The sequence below is a fragment of the Crinia signifera genome, chromosome 2 (assembly GCF_055691185.1).
Source record: "Crinia signifera chromosome 2, ASM5569118v1, whole genome shotgun sequence".
NCBI lineage: Eukaryota > Metazoa > Chordata > Amphibia > Anura > Myobatrachidae > Crinia > Crinia signifera.
In genome coordinates this window covers 27,293,070-27,310,398 of record NC_139218.1, presented here as the reverse complement: position 1 = coordinate 27,310,398, position 17,329 = coordinate 27,293,070, and the positions used below count along the sequence as shown (strand labels likewise).

General features: G+C 47.3%; 1 protein-coding gene across 4 annotated transcripts in view; it reads left to right on the top strand.

Annotated features, from left to right (window-relative positions):
- TIAM1 (TIAM Rac1 associated GEF 1) overlaps positions 1-17,329 on the top strand; it is a 244,461-nt gene that overhangs the window by 115,628 nt on the left and 111,504 nt on the right. For all 4 annotated transcript variants that reach the window (XM_083171844.1, XM_083171841.1, XM_083171842.1 and 1 more), the window contains 2 exons: positions 2,476-2,565; positions 4,857-5,827. In XM_083171844.1, coding sequence (XP_083027970.1) covers positions 4,868-5,827 — 960 coding nt within the window. In that variant the 5' untranslated portion in view covers positions 2,476-2,565; positions 4,857-4,867. The remainder of the gene's footprint in view (positions 1-2,475; positions 2,566-4,856; positions 5,828-17,329) is intronic.

Genomic DNA, 17,329 nt, shown 5'->3' with positions numbered 1-17,329 from the left:
CCTGTTCGGTCGCATGCGAGGGGGATGTGTCAACGAACACATCTCCTCGCATGTTACAGAGGGGATTCTGCCGGGCAGCGTTTACCGGTTCGCTACGCAGCGATAATACGCAGCCTCGATATCAGGCCCTTAATCTGCCGATACGCAGTTCCTTTTCCTTCTTTCATTTGTTTTTTTTCTTTGCCATCTACCACTTCTGCAATACTGCACCTGCTCATGACGAAACTTTATTTAAGAAGTCGTAATAAGCTGATCATTTCTTTTACTTCCGTTTCCATGGAAACCTGCTGTTCTGGGCAGAAAATAGCATGTTCTTGCTCCTTCATAATTGTATAATTGCAGCTGATAACCGAAGTTGCTCAACTCTGGTGCTTAGGCTGCTGTAGTATTGTTATGGTGACGATGATTATTATTGCCCAGTGAGTTTACATAGAAGAACATAAGCGAGTATCCCACAGCTCCAAGACGCAAGTGAAGAAATGTTGCGCCCAGGTTTTTCCCTATGTGAAAATTAAACCTGTTTGTGGCTCGGCCTGTAACCCAGCTACATGGCTTATTTCCCCCCAAGGCCTACACCCGGAGGACTCCCAGCCGTGCCTCCAGCGAATCTCTGCTCCGTAGGGTGATGACGGAACACTTTCCAGCCTTAACTTTTTCCCTCTCTTTGATTGCGGCTTGCACGAGGCAGCAGCAGGGCACGTGCACTTATCAGAGAGCCGAGCACTTGGCAGATTGTGTGTCCCTTTCTATTCCTGCCGCAGCTCGCTGTGGGTAGATGAGGCTTGTCAGAACAGCCTCCCACCACCGCTCTATTTTTATACGTGCAATCTGCTGTTCCGTACATCGCACAGTTGCGCTTCCTCATACATCACTTGAAACCTGTGGCTTTTTTTATTTTTATTTTGTGGTCATTTTGTATAATGCAACGTTTCCTCAAAAATGTCCTGCTTCCAACCAGGGAGCGCCGGGTGCCAAATGTGGTCTGATTAACCCCTTGCTGGTTACATACCCTGTTGCAGCATCACACGGAGCGATTCGTGCTCCATTTTCAAGCAATCTAGTCAGATCGCTCAGGAATGTGGCTGAAATCGCCACGTGATGATCCAAAGGTTCTAAATTGTTGTTGAACAATATGGTATATTTGGGTGGGGTCTTGTGTGACTCAAAGTCTGTCTCTGTGTGTTGAGGAGTTATAACTGTTTCTGACTAGGGTTGCGATCTTCTTGACACTACAAGTCCCAGCATGCCCTGCTACAGTGTTTATTTTAAGGCAATGCTAAAATTGTGGCAGGGCATGCTGGGATGTGTAGTTTCACAACATCTGGAGAGCCACAGATTGGCCAAGCCTGATTCAAAGCTACAATGTTTTATGTACTAATAACCAAACCGTTATTTTTAGGGTTACTTAGGGGCATTTGTCTACTTTACCGGTGTTATCACTAGGATACATCGGGAAATATGGGATGTGTCATAAAGGGTTAACTTGCATAAAATACAAATGTACATGACTAAATTAACCTGATCACCATTTAAGAATTATTTAATATACTTCATTTGAGTAAAACGGATTCTTCCTCACAAAGGATCTGCTCTGGGGCCTGTACTGGCATCTATGGGCAGTATTCAATTCCACCGGCGAGGGGGTTTCTTCGGCGAGGATGGCTTGTTTTCAGCGAGGATCGACTAAAACAAGCCATCCTCGCCGTCTGACTCCCTTGCCGTATACTGTGTTCCGGGGAAATCTGATTCCCCGGTATGACTAGGTTTGCCACCAATGCAGCGAGCCTCACCATTTTGACGGCCACACTCGCCGTTTACATCACGCTGAAAAGAACCAGCGAAGTGGAAACGGCGAGTGAAGGGGGTTAGTTGAATACTGACCACGAGCTATGACTGCGAGCTAGTGGTACTGCTCGCTGTCATATCTCACCCTTTGGCATTAAATTATACCTTTTCGTGTCCGTACCGCACTAGGCCCTCTCTAATTTTAGACATTTTTCCTCTAGAAGCGTGCAGTTTGTACCACGAATGACCCACGCTTCTGAGCATTGCTGGCTCCTTTTACTGATTTTTGTAAATTTTGGTTGTGGTCGGCCATTTTGTCTTTTTGTGATTCACCCAATTGCCTTTTTATTCAATTTTTCAAATGTATTTGCAACATATTTTAAATCCCCCCCCTCCTCCTCCTCCTCCTACCCATTTAGTCACAGACGGTTGTGTAATCCAATATAGACCTCGGCAACAAAATCTCCGATCCGGCAAGACTTTAACTTGAGGAAACGGGGCAGATACGCAGGTTATTAGTGGTATAGAAATTGGTCCCAATAAAATACACCTGGCTTTAAGTACTTCGCTGCCTTCCGTCGAGACTTATTTATTTTCTTTTTATTTCCATTGTAACTTATTAATGTGCATTACAGCTTTTTATTGTATTTTTTGCTGAGTTTAATATACATTTTTTCCGTTTCACTTTAGGAATCTCTCAACCGCAGCTAGAAATGAATGACCAAGAACCTGAGGGGCCATATGCCGAGTGATGCCGTATCCGCTGTCATTCTGCCAGAGGTGATTGTTCTTCCTGTGTATAATGAGTGATATTGTATTCCGCTTCCACATTTTTACTTTTAGTTTTTGACATGTAATGCACTTTGAAACCTTGAGACGTTTGTAGTATTTTATAAGGCCAGAAAACCAGAATGCTGAGGATCAGATCAGTGATTCGTTTTTATTTAAATAATAAAGTTATCATTAAAAAAAAAAAAAAAAAATACATGTTTACAGTTCCTCAAATAACCCACAGAATGTGGTGGGTGCCACTTTGATGTTGAGCACCAATGGTGCAGCGATTTATGTATTTTATTGTAATCCAGATCTAGATTTTCTCTGAAGAACCGTTAAAAGATTGAATCTACCTTCAGGGACACTACAGTTTCCTTTTGTGTGGAAACATCAGCAGACTTGCACGCGGGTCATTCTGCTTTTCCCTTTTGTCTGGGGTTTCCCATCCGTTTTCCCTGTGAGAACTTTCCCCCCCGTGTTTCAGTCTGTCCCTTTGTGCCGGCCAATTTGTGCGGTGCGCTGGAAGTGGCCGCGTCCTTGGCAGATCATTAGAGTGAAGTAGACCGAGTAGCCTCTTGACATTTTGGCTTTGAACCCCTCCTTGTGTTTGCTTGGTGTATTGTGAGGAAGCAAAGGGCAGTCAGAAAGATGGGTGACAATCGCCGTCGGGAAGATTCTTAGTCCGCTTCTTGCTACCGCATGTCCTATTTTTATAGTGATGTGTATTAAATATTGTGTTGTGTACTTTGTCTTGTTGCTCAGACATGCACACGGGATTGTCTGAACCTTGTGCATTTGCTTTCATTTTAATGTGGAAAATCAACAACAATGTGTTTCATTCACTCGCGGGACCTTTAATCCCATTTCAGTTTAACTGAATTGACTTCATTTAGTTTATTTTGCAGCGCACGCTAAGCGCATTCTGTTATCATGTAGAAGACATGTTCCTGTTGCCACAAACATCACGCGCGACTTTCTCCAACGTGCGTCTTTGTCACAATGAAATGCAACACCAACGCTTCACAAGACTGCTCTCAATCATTTGATATGTAACACTTGTATCCCTGAGTCCAAATCTGTGTTCGATGTGCTAGGAAGCCATATACAGTCACACACAGATGTACAAGTAACGCATAATAGATTAATCGGCGCGGTTTTGTGAAGCAGTCGCATCTTTTTGCAACGAAGACTCACATATATGCAAAAGGCTATACGAACCACTGGACGCCGCTTGGCGAGGCTTCTCATACTGCTTGGCGTGTGGTGGACACTTCTTTATGCCTGCTTTTAATTATTTTTAGTGCAAATCTTAAATTAAACCATTTTTATTCATCTTGTATAATACAATCACACAATGCATTTCTGCTTTTACTTTTGCAGGCTTCTTATATACACGTTCTATGATACAGATTGAGGATTTATTATTCTTGATTAGTCGAGGAAATATCTGCAAAGCAAAAAAGAGTACTTGTTTCCTAGCACGGCGGCCAGATTTTCTACGTACGGCACCGTAGGGAAATTGCATCGCATGTGCGGCATGCGATTTTTTTTTTTTAAATGTAATTTTTAATATGGCCATTGTACCCCACTATATCGCATGACGTCGCATGTGATCTCATGCGATTTGATAGGGTGTGTGATGCCATGACATTAGGTATACAATAATATGATTGTGTGTGCCAAAAAAAGGTTAACGCACCCCCTCCCTATACACGCCACCCCGAAGCGTGGCGGCGGAACACGTCCTCTGACTTTTTCATTACCCCACTATCCACGTCGGCGTGGATTCGATTTTATATAGTGTGGCGAGCGCAGCGAGCCACCAAGCCCGAAGCGTGTCGCGTGCATCGCGCCCCGCGAGTGGACGCAAATTACTTTACATGTATTCTGCGTCCCCTCGCGGGACTCGCTGCGCTCCCCACGCTTGGTTGCTCGTCACACTATATAAAATCAACTCTACGCTGATGTGGATAGTGGGATAATGAAAAAGTCTGAGGACACATTCCGCCGCCCCTTGCGGGGCCCGCTGCGCTTGCCATGCTTCGGGTGGCGATTTGCGGGTGATGCAATGGCCTGGGGACATGAAAGCGGTGAATAAATTAACTTACAAAATTGCATCGCATGCCACTAAAATGGCATGTGATGTGATTTTTTAACGCAGAATAGCCCTCTACGCAATTAAAGTAGTGGGTGCCGTGCTAGGAAACAAGTTCCCCAAAAAGTAAAAAAAAAATATATTTTATTTTGTGGGATCCAAGATGTAACTAATTCTAATTGATTTTGATTTATTTTTGCAGACGGTGAAATCATGGGAAACGCTGAAAGTCAGAATGCAGAGCAGGCCTTGTACGGTAAAGAGCACCCTAGCTTGGGTCGGAAGCACACCTCTCGCTCGCTCCGCATCTCCAACAAAGCTGCTCGCCGCACTCGACATGCCTCGTCTGGAAAGCCGGTCCACCGGAATTCCGAGGTTAGCAACCGGTCCAGCAGCACTCCCAGCATCCCACAGTCTCTCGCAGAAAATGGCATGGAGCCCTACTCCCAGGATGCCAACCTCGATGACTACGATGGGCGAGGGTGGGTAGACGTGGGCATGAGACCGGTCTCCTATCACACAGATTCGTCCGTCACACCTAGTCTGAACAGCAGCACCGTCCTCACCGCGGCCTCCGTTCAGAGCATCCAGGACTCTGAAGAAAGTAGACTCTATGGGGAGGAGTCCGCCTATTTCCCAGATGGAAACGGGCGGTCTACGATGTATTTGTCGAACGGGCCAACTCTGTTGGACACTGCAAGTTTTAAGAAGAAGCGCTCTAAATCTGCGGACATATGGCGGGAGGACAGCTTAGAGTTCTCCCTCTCAGACCTGAGTCAAGAACACTTAACCAGCACTGAGGAAATCTTATGTTCCGCGGAAGACAAGGACTGTGAGGAAACCATTAGGAACGACTCAGCCGACTGTACAATGCAACTGAGCTCTTCCCAACGTGCCAACTCTCTAACAGACTTGTACCCGCAGAAGAGTCAGCATTCCTCCATCAATGGTGTCCCCAGGAATAAGTTCATGGTCTACTGTCGGAACTTGGTATCGCACTCGCCAGAATCCGTGCAATACAAGGCGTCTCCCGCTACGGCCGAGGAGACTCAGCCGTACAGCAATTATAACACTCTTCCCTGTAGAAAGTCCCATTGTCTTTCCGAAGGTGCTACAAACTTGAAACTCAGTCATAGCAACAGCATGCATGGGCGCAGAGCGAAAACAACTCAGGTAAAGAATTGGTTTATACGGTATTTATATCGGGCTGGAAGCAATTGATTTTGTAACATTTTTAATAGTGCTGATTGGAGGATAGCGTGAGCAAACGGGACTCATCCAATAATAAAATACAATGTGCAGAAAATGCGCTGTAACCAATCAGACGGTGGCTTTTGTTTGTGACATCTTTTCTGGTTGCTATGGGTTACAGCCAATTTGTGCACATTGTTTCCTGTGTCATTACTGTTGTATAGTCCTTATGTCTTATTGTTGGTGCTTTGTATACAGCGAAATATGGTTTTGTTTGCAGGATCCGGAACACACATATTCCTCCGTTAAATTAAATGAAGGTTGGGGAAGTCATTTGGTAGAAACTAGAGTATTATTTCCCAGCCCTTGACCTCCGATGTACTGCAATAGCTATGATTTAATGAATCCAAAGGAAAATTGCCAGGAAGCTGACAAAGTAGATCCCTGAACCTATTGTAGATCTCATGTTTGTGAAGACTGGTGGTGTTATCTGGAACCAGTGGCAGGATTAATCTTCTACCCATGAATTTTTGCCTGACACATGGGTGACCCCAGTATTGCATCTGGCAAGCTGTTGAAGTTAACATTAACATAAGGTTTTCCCTAACACAGAAATCACCCTGGATGCAAAGTGTCTCCATTAAGTCGGCATTCTCTGCAGTGTTTGCTGCTGCTGACATTTACTTATTGGGCATTTTAATTTATTCTAGGGTAACTGTTTTGCCTATTGATTGGCTGTTCCATGCATCTTGACCCAGCACAATTTATGCCTGCCCTTTCTGTCAGAGATGGGGTGATGCTGTGTGTCTCCTCTGTCTGTAGAGGTGGGGTAATGCTGTATGTCTCCTCCGTCTGTCAGAGCTGGGGTAATGCTGTGTGCCTCCTCCGTCTGTCAGAGATGGGGTAATGCTGTGTGTCTCCTCCGTCTGTCAGAGCTGGGGTAATGCTGTGTGCCTCCTCCGTCTGTCAGAGATGAGGTAATGCTGTGTGCCTCCTCTGTCTGTCAGAGATGAAGTAATGCTGTGTGTCTCCTCTGTCAGAGATGAGGTAATGCTGTGTGCCTCCTCCATCTGTCAGAGATGAGGTAATGCTGTGTGCCTCCTCTGTCTGTAGAGGTGAGGTAATGCTGTGTGCCTCCTCCGTATGTCAGAAATGGGGTAATGATGTGTGCCTCCTCCGTCTGTAGAGGTGAGGTAATGCTATGTGCCTCCTCTGTCTGTCAGAGATGAAGTAATGCTGTGTGCCTCCTCCATATGTCAGAGATGGGGTAATGCTGTGTGTCTCCTCTGTCAGAGATAAGGTAATGCTGTGTGCCTCCTCTGTCTGTAGAGGTGAGGTAATGCTGTGTGCCTCCTCTGTCTGTCAGAGATGAGGTAATGCTGTGTGCCTCCTCCGTCTGTCAGAGATAGAGTAATGCTGTATGTCTCCTCCGTCTGTCAGAGGTGGGGTAATGCTGTGTGCCTCCTCCGCCTGTCAGAGATAGAGTAATGCTGTATGTCTCCTCCGTCTGTCAGAGGTGGGGTAATGCTGTGTGCCTCCTCTGTCTATAGAGATGGGTTATGCTGTGTGCCTCCTCCGTCTGTCAGAGATAGAGTAATGCTGTATGTCTCCTCCGTCTGTCAGAGGTGGGGTAATGCTGTGTGCCTCCTCCGCCTGTCAGAGATAGAGTAATGCTGTATGTCTCCTCCGTCTGTCAGAGGTGGGGTAATGCTGTGTGCCTCCTCTGTCTGTAGAGGTGGGGTAATGCTGTGTGCCTCCTCTGTCTGTCAGAGATGAGGTAATGCTGTGTGCCTCCTCCGTCTGTCAGAGATAGAGTAATGCTGTATGTCTCCTCCGTCTGTCAGAGGTGGGGTAATGCTGTGTGCCTCCTCCGCCTGTCAGAGATAGAGTAATGCTGTATGTCTCCTCCGTCTGTCAGAGGTGGGGTAATGCTGTGTGCCTCCTCTGTCTGTAGAGGTGGGGTAATGCTGTGTGCCTCCTCCGTCTGTCAGAGATAGAGTAATGCTGTGTGTCTCCCTGTCAGAGATGGGGCAATGCTGTGTGTCTCCTCTGTCTATAAAAGATGCGGTGATGCTGTGCCTCCTCCGTCTGTCAGAGATGAGGTAATGCTGTGTGTCTCCTCTGTCTATAAGAGATGCGGTGATGCTGTGCCTCCTCCGTCTGTCAGAGATGAGGTAATGCTGTGTGGACACCCCAATACTATCCTTACTTTCTTGACTTTGCTACAAGATAGGGAAAAGGGATGGGGAAGAGGCCAAGGGCACTGGGCTAATTTGACAGGGGGTAAGAAGGCGTACTCCAATCAAAACAATAAATTAAATCACATTATATAGTTGTGGAGGTGCTCCCAGGGAGTAGGGTAAGTACGAGCGAAAAAAATATGATATCCAAGGAACAATATCAGAAAAGTCTCCCGGGTGGGGCACAGCCTTCTAAAACGGTTAGTAACTGTTAAGACTAAACTTTAATGATACTAAAATTGACCCTAAAGTTGGTTTGTCTTTGTCTTACAGTATGTCCTTCGTTTGATCCAACTTTAGGGTCAATTTTAGTATCATTAAAGTTTAGTCTTAACAGTTACTAACCGTTTTAGAAGGCTGTACCCCACCCGGGAGACTTTTCTGATATTGTTCCTTGGATATCATATTTTTTTCGCTCGTACTTGGATATCATATTTTTTTCGCTTTCTTGACTTTGCACCTTCATTCCGGTGGTTATCTTCCCATCCTGCCTACTTCACTAGTAAGCATGGGGAATGCAGGGGATCTGCCTAATCTTCTGGGGGTGCGGGAGACTACCCAAAAAAACGAGAGTCCCCCTTCAATTTTGGGGAGAGTAGGCCAAGCCCAATGTCTGCAGTCAGTTTGTGCAGCAGTATCCTGGGAACATAATGTTCCTGTCCTCCTAGTAAACACATTGTGGGCCGTTAATAAGATGCGGATAACTAGTAAAGCTGGTCTGCCCACCCCACCCTTTCCCACTGAGCACCATGTAACCTAAATGAGCAAATTGAACATGGACCATAAGCTCCACTGCTGAATGCTGTGTGTTTGTATCTTTGCTGTCCGGCTAAGCAGCTGACTGGTGTGAGCATGCAAATATTTACTGGTACCTGATGTCTGACCTCTAACCCTCACACGACCCCTCACATTACACTCGGAGTAATCTTATCCCCAAACTACAGCATTTGTTATAAACAGGTGCCAGAGACTGTTCCCTTTCCTTTAAGTTATCCCCGGTCACAGTGACATAACTGTTTCACATGACGGTATGACCGATATTTATCCTATAGAAGAGTGGTCTTGTGGTCTGGGAAGTGTTCTCTGTGTCCATACCATGGATGTCATCCTCCGCTTTGTACAGATCTATTGTGGCGCATACATTTCAAGGCTTCTGGTTAAGGTTCTCAAATACTTCTTAGTCCTGCCATATTGGGGGTTATTCTAGTCCATTCTTTCTGACAAAATCCTTCTTAGATGGACAAAACCATGTGCACTGCGGGTGGGGCAGATGTAACTTGTGCAGAGAGAATTAGATTTGGGTGGGGTTTTTCTTCAAAGTGAGATCTATATTGAAGTGTAAAATCATGCAGTCAGTATTTACCCTGCACAGAAACAAAATAACTCACCCAAATCTAATTCTCTCTGCACATGTTACATCTGCCCCCCTGCAGTGCACATGGTTTTGTCCATCTAAGAAGGATTTTGTCAGAAAGAATGAACTAGAATAAACCCCATTGTGATTATCGCCCATAATCTGGTCCAACCCACAAAGATTAGTTAGGCGTCACACTGTGCAACTGATCCAGGCTGGCACGCATAAAACGGGCCTGTTGGTTTGCTGACGCATTTCGTGGTAAACGCTAGCAAACGCACGAAGAGGATTTCCACAAAATGCACATTAATAATAATGCACCGGAATGGTAGAGTAGTATATTTTCGAATTGCCTCATGAATCTAAAAACGTCAAATGAGTACGACGACTTCTCCTTTTATTTTGGGTAAAAGGATTTTTGTTTCTTGAACGATTACCGCATTTTGCACGTTTCCTCACATTTTCAGGAAATGAAAATTCGATCACCTCTCCACAGCGAGTCGCAGCCGACCCCACCCTGCTCTCAGAACCGCTTCCTTTCCCTGGGGAGGGACAAGTCAAAGTCAACAGTGAAGACACGTTATCATAAGGGGGCTGCTAGAAATGTCCCCCTCTTGCATACAGTCCTGCAGAGGAAGGCTGTCATTTTTCAAACACCGTTTGTAACATAGCTGTAAGGAGCCGGTTGGCTGGTACTTTATTTACAGTATGTTCTAGGTGTTCAGCAACCAGTTGGTAGATTCCTACGTTATTGATGAATCAAGTTCTCAACATCCTATTCACAACATAAATAACCTGACATTGGCCTGCAGGGAAAATACGTGTGGCCTTGTGACACGATTACAGCCTGGACACCACCGCTCCCTGCCTCCCTGTGCTGTGCCCAATCCTTTCTCCATAAAGGACCTTTAAGTGGAGCTTTGGAAGAAGTGTCGATTGAGCTGTATGGAAACTTATTCATCACTCAATTGCTACATCATATAAAGATACCTTTATGTGGAAGTCCCGTCTCGCAACACTGATGGGTAGATGTATGAAGCAGTGATAAGGGAGGAGAAGTGATAAAGTGCCTGGTACTTTATCACCAGCTAATCAGCTCCTGGCTGTTAAGTTACAGGCTGGGTTTAAAAAGGGACATTTAGGAGCTGATTGGCCGGTGCTAAAGTACCAGGCACTTTATCACTTCTCCTCCCTTATCACTGCTTCATACATCTACCCCTGTGTATCGTACGTTTAGTTCACATTCTCCATTTGTGGTGACCAGGGTGAGAAAAATATTCTTCCTTCCCTGCAAGAGGTGACCTTATAAAGATACCTTTATGTGTTTACCCACTGCCTTCACAGTGTGAGTGAGGGTATGCTTCTGGTATCCCTAAGTTTTATCCCTGATAACTCTTTATCCATATCCAAAGTGACCATTGCCCCCCCCCCCCCTTTTTTATGAGCATCTCCAAATATATAGAGGGATTGCTGGTTGGTGGGCATATATAATTCAAGCACCCTGTTTCTTCTGGTTTGACTAGTATATTGGAGGACTTCTGCGGTGGTCCTTATCTGAATGTTTGGCTGCAGGAAGTACTTGCATTTAGCCCACCACTGAAGCTATATAATTCATAGGTGTCCCAGATTAATTGGATAATATGGCATGCTGATCCCTGGCTAAGGGCAAGTACCTTCCCTGGCTAAGGGCCAGATGCACAAAGCTTCAATAGTGATAAAATGGAGAGTGATAAACAGCCAGCCAATCAGCTCCTACCTGCCATTTCACAAGCCGTGTTTGAAAAATGTCAGGCAGGAGCTGATTGGCTGGCTGTTTATCACTCTCCTTTTTATCACTTTTGAAGCTTATTGCATCTGGCCCTACATCTCCTGCCGCTAGCAGTGCCTCCGTGTCAGTGGGGTTAACTGTGCAGCAACAGGGAAAGTGCTTTGTATTTTAATGACAACATAAGGCCTTGTGGTTAGTCGCACGTGGTCATTTTCCGCACCCAGCTTCTGTATTTAAAACATTCTAAAATAAATGTTCACAGATGGAGGCGTTTCGTTTTCCCCCTTTACATCTTCGGTGTATTTTATTTTGCGTGCATTGAAATTATGTTCCCTGCAGTCCCAGCTGGGGTTTTATTTTTCCTAGTACCGAATGCTTTCCTATTATTTAAGGATCACACAAGTTTTATTATTATTATTATCCGAGTGTTTCTCATTTTGTGCTGCTTACTATTGTACCTGATGCATACTGTTCCCGAAATGTCCTAGAACAGGGCTTCCCAAACTCGGCCATAACAGTGCAGGTTTTAAGGAGATCAATACTTGAACACAGTTGGTTTTAATACCTGGGGCAAATTGATAGAACATCTACCTCCAGCATGGATATACTGTCTGGACTGGCGTGGCAGAGTTGGGAAAAGTATAGTTCGGTCACAGCCCTGATGGTGTGAAATGACGTGAGGCGCTGTGACTGGGACACACGTGGCCTAATTTTGATATAGTACTATTGAATACTGTATATGACTGGGGAGGGGTGGTGGTGTCTATTTACGAAGCCCCAGAGAGAGAAGTGGTGGATGGGGTTAAAGTAGCAGCCAATCAGCTAACTACCATGTTACGGGCTGGGTTTGAAAAAATAACAGTTAGGAGCTAGTTGTTTGGTATTTTATCTCTGTCCAAGGCTTAGTAATAACCCTTTTTACGCCCAAATCCGTTTCTGAACCGGTATTTGGAACACTGTTCCAAGCCGGGTCGGATCCGGGATTTGCACCAATTACACTGCGTTGCCGACATGCAGTGTAAATGATGACCTCTCCAAGCACCGGGTCCGCCGATCACCCCGCTAGGACCGATGAACGTCACGCTGGGGGAAAGCCCAGCACCTCCCATCTGCAAGGTGAATGAATGCCGCACACAGGCATCCATTCACCTCCTCCCTGCCTTCGCTGCTGTCTCCAGAGTACAGCAGACAGCAGCGGAGTCTGTGTGCACCCCCCGCCCAACCTCCATGTTGACCGCAGGACCGGGGTCCGGAGGATTGGCTTCCCCCATAGCTGCAAACGGGAGCCGTGTCTGATGACCCGTCAAACCAGTTTACACTGCCCTCTGCCTAGGTCCTGTCCGTGTTATACCCTGGTCATGACCTGGGTAGAAGTCCTGTGTAAAGGGACACAGATGAACTCCTTTTACACCACCGCTAACCTGGGTTTTTGCTGCAGTGTAAAAGGGGTATTCATAGACCTGCTTGTGCAATGCTACAATGTAGCTGACACAATTTTTTTTTCAGTTCTGCGCTGTATGTAGACTCAGTCACACACCATATACAAGTGTCAGATATCAAATGAATCAGCACAGTCTCCTGGGGGATCCTATAAGTAGCAGGCGGGAAAGGGATAGTTTAGATTTAGACGCTTAGGTTTAGGCTACAGGGAGAGGAAGTTAGGGTTAGGCTGTGGGGAGGGGGATAGGTTTAGGCGATGGGAGGTTAGGCACTAGCAGGGAGGGTTAGGATCAGGCTGCGGGGGGGGGGGGGGGGGGGTAAATATACTTACCTGCCTTGGTTCTGGCATCAGGACAATGACCGTCAGTTATCAGTATCTAATACCGCTTTCAGACCGCAAATGCAGGGTTGCACCGGGACTTTTAAACGGCTCAGTCCCGGTGCGACCCTGCATGCGCGGCCTGTTCAGATCGTAGCGGCGGAGCGTCATCAGGGGCGGGGGAGGAGGCAGTACCTAGAGCTGGCGCTACTCCAAGTGCTGCCGCCTCCATAGTGTGAGCGGAAAACTATTTTCTCGACCCGATTAACCCATTCACACTGCACAGCAACGAACCAGTAAGAACCCTTCTTCTTACCTGGTTCGAATTGCTTTGTTGCAACCAGTTAGCTGTAACGGGTAAACCCTTTCACATTACCCGGTCGAACCGGCAAGAAACCGGCATGAACCCGGTAATTTTGTGCGATGTGAAAGGGGGTATAACCCTCTTCTGGTGTCTCAGTCACATTGTGTTGTTGCCAAGAAGCATTTCCGATAATAAAGACACACTCCATGTTAGCAGAGCCGCACAGCACCTGATGGCTCCCGCCAGGCGTCTTCTCTGTATATCCGGCTGCTGTATAACAGATCACATGTTTGCAGGCAGCTGTACTTACATTCCACCACATCTCCTGCTCACCACGTGCAGGCACAAGAGCTTTCTCTTTCAATGGTCCTGGTGACACAGCTCAACACTGGGATGTAGGAGGGTCCGAAGGAGCCAGGCACCTATCCTAAAGCTTTAGAGGGTAGGCTCCTCCCCTACTGCATCCCTGGACTCTTCAGTTCGTGTTAGGTGCCCACTGGAGTGGGTGCTATTCTAAAGGGCTGCGGGAGCAGCCGAAGAAATAGAGTAGTTAGGGGATTTTTTATTATTTTATTAACTATTACCCTAGCTAGGTAGGCACAGTGTGAGGATTCTCATAGTGAATCCTCACACTGCTAGCGCAGCAGGAGCTGACAGAAGCGCGTCCTGTCAGCTCTCTGTGCACAGGGGAGACGCTGTCTGGCCTCCCTGTGCAGCGCTCTTAGCCTCTTTTATGAGGCTGCCTGGGCTCCGGAGCATCCTGAAACCGGCTCCACAGTTAGGTGGGGATCATGGGGGACAGGCGCTCCGTGATGGCGGCGGCCATTTTATGCGGAGCTTACACGCTGAGCTCCTGACTGAGAGGACAGCAGCGCTGTGACAGGCATGTTCCAAGTGGTCCCCATTTGAGGGGGAGACACTGGGACAAGGAAATCCTACCTAAGGAGCGGCTAGCTGGGGGTGGTTGGCGCCAAAAGGTCACGGACCCCGCAGCAGCAGGGACTTTTGGTCTCTTCCTTCACTCTGACTTTGGCGCCTTTCAGAACGCTTGCAGCGGAGCTGAGCTGGCTAATTGATCCTGGCAGAGTGACTTGGATTTCCTGGGCATCGCTTCCCCGCAGTGAAACCTACAGACAGCTAAGTGACTGGGTGCATTGACTTTGTATAAGCGCTTGTACAATTGTTTGCACTGTGTATATTGAGATATATATATTTTTCACTTGCATCATGTCTGAGCATCAGGCTGTGGTTTTGGGGGAGGGAGCCCTTAGTGCACTGAGCGCGTGCAATGTTTGCACACAAAAGTTTGTCCCTGAGCAGATGGCCAAGGGGGGCTTATGTATTACTTGCGCTGATGTGAGACCCATGGGCAGTGAACACCATAGGGCAGAGCAGAGTGAACCTGCGTGGGCCAGTGCCCTAGGCAGGTCTGTAAACGCTTTGGTGCAGCTTCTGGACAGGCAGAGTGATGTGCTGGTAGAATCACAGAGACCTATGCCATCATCTCAGCAGTCTTCTGGCTCCTTGCCTCTTACCCAGGCAGATCCTGCACTTATTCAGGTGATGCAGGATACTGCTAAGGGGATCAACAGATTCAGTGAAATACTGGACAAAATGGATGATGTTGCAGGGACCCCTAAAAGGTCTTATGTTATGCCTAATGTGGTAGAGGAGGAGGAAGGAGAGTATACTGACACACCCTGGGACCAGGGTGATGATTTTGAAGAGACCTCTGCTGCTGGTATAGAGGATCTCATTGTAGCTGTAAAACAGGCGTTAAAACTGTCTGTTGAGGATAAGACCCCTGTTAAGGGTGTTTTTAAGCGACAGCGGAAGGAGGCTGTTACTTTTCCCTCAGATGAGGGGTTACAGGAACTATTGGAAGGGGCTTGGAAAACCCCAGATAAGAGGCTACAGATGCCTAAGAGATTCCTTAGTCTGTACCCCATGCCGGAGTCTCATTCTGAACTCTGGGAAAAGGTGCCTGTTGTGGATGCTTCAGTGGCACGTTTATCAAAAGCTACGGTATTGCCTGTACAGGGTGGTGCAGCTTTTAAGGATTCTGTGGATAAAAAGCTCGAGGGAAACCTCAAAGCTATTTTTGAAGGGGTGGGGTTTACCCTGCGTCCCCTTATTGCTTCAGCCTGGGTCTCTAAGGCCATTATAGAGTGGGCTGGTGAGTTATGCACCATGCTGCAGGCTGACCCTGGTGCTTTGCTGGTAGCAGAAAAGATTAAGGCCGCTGCAGAATATGCGGTGGAAGCAGAAGAGGAAGCTCTTAAAATGGCTACCAGAGTGTCCACAGTCTCTATTAATGCCAGGAGAGTGCTCTGGCTTAAGGCCTGGGAAGCGGACAATGAGTCCAAAAAGGCCCTAGAATTGTTAGCTTTCAAGGGAAAGTTACTTTTTGGTTCTGAGCTTGAGGAGATTATAAAACAAGCCACAGGCGGCAAGAGTACTTTTCTGCCGGCCTCCTCAACAAAGCAGTCATCCAGATTCGCTGCTTTTAGGCCGTCCTTTCGGCCCTCCCCTAGAGGTGGTGCGTCCTTTCGGGGACAATCGTTCAGGGGAAAGTTTCAGACCTCCAGGGGCAAATCTCAAAGGTCCAAGTTTGGCTCTTTCCATAAGAAGCCTGCCTCTAAAGGAGAGGATAAACCCTCCGCATGACTGCCTGGGGATAAGCCCGGCAGGGTTAAAGGTGGGGGGGCGTCTCACACACTTCAGGGACGCTTGGGCTTCTCTAGACCAGGATTCCTGGGTCTTAGAGATCATTACCCAGGGTTACAAAATCCCTTTCAGAGGGCGGCCTCCGAAGAGGTTCATCCCCACACCCATACCAAAGCAGGCGCTCCTGCGCACAGCTCTGATGAGAGCGGCTCATTCCCTTTTGGAAAAAGGGGTGGTAATTCCGGTTCCCAGGGCAGAGTGGAAGAAAGGATTTTACTCCACGCTGTTCCTGGTGCCCAAACCAGACGGGTCTTTCAGACCAATACTAAATTTGAAGTCCTTAAATGTTCACCTATGGGTAGACCATTTCAAAATGGAGTCTTTGAGGTCTGTTCTCCTGAGTCTGGACCAGGGAGAATTTCTGGCGTCCATGGATGTCCAAGACGCATATCTGCACGTTCCCATTCACCCGGAACATCAGACGCTGTTGAGATTTGCCATAGGAGACCTGCATTTACAGTTCCGGGCGTTACCCTTTGGGCTAGCAACCGCGCCAAGGGTATTTACAAAGATAATGTCAGTGATGGCGGCAGTGCTGAGGCTCAGGGGAATCACAGTAATACCCTATTTGGACGATCTCCTGTTCAAGGCAGAGTCAGCAACCCTGCTTCAAAGTCACTTGAAAGAGGCCATCAATTTTTTGCAGGCTCACGGCTGGATTTTAAACTTACAAAAATCTCAGTTGGTACCTTCACAGAGGATCCAGTTCTTGGGAGTCATACTGGATACCCATCTCCATCGGGTATTTCTCCCGGAGATAAAGGCCAGGGATCTGGTCACTCTAGTTCAGGAGATTCTCAGTGCTCCGAGCTTGTCAGTGTGGAGGTGCCTCAAACTCCTGGGGAAAATGGTGGCGTCATTCGAAACGCTTCAATTTGCCAGGTTCCACTCACGAGTATTCCAATGGAACATTTTGTCAGCCTGGTCAGGAAACACTTTGACCATGAAGACGGAGTTGATAGTGCTGTCCGCGGACACTCGGGACTCCTTGATATGGTGGATAGAGGTAGATTCCCTTCAGTGGGGTCGGTCATTACAGACCTGGGACTGGTTGGTAGTAACTACCGATGCCAGTCTCAGGGGCTGGGGGGCAGTAGCCCTGGATCTCAGGCTGCAGGGCCTGTGGACGGCAGACGAATCAGTGTTACCAATCAACATCTTGGAGCTGAGAGCTGTCTGGAAAGTGATTTCCTTGGCGGGAGACAGGTTAAGGAACCTCCCCTTGAGGATTCAGACCGACAATGCCACAGCTGTGGCGTATCTGAATCATCAGGGAGGTACGCGCAGCAGATTGGCCATGTGGGAGGTGTCCAGAATCTTCCTATGGGCGGA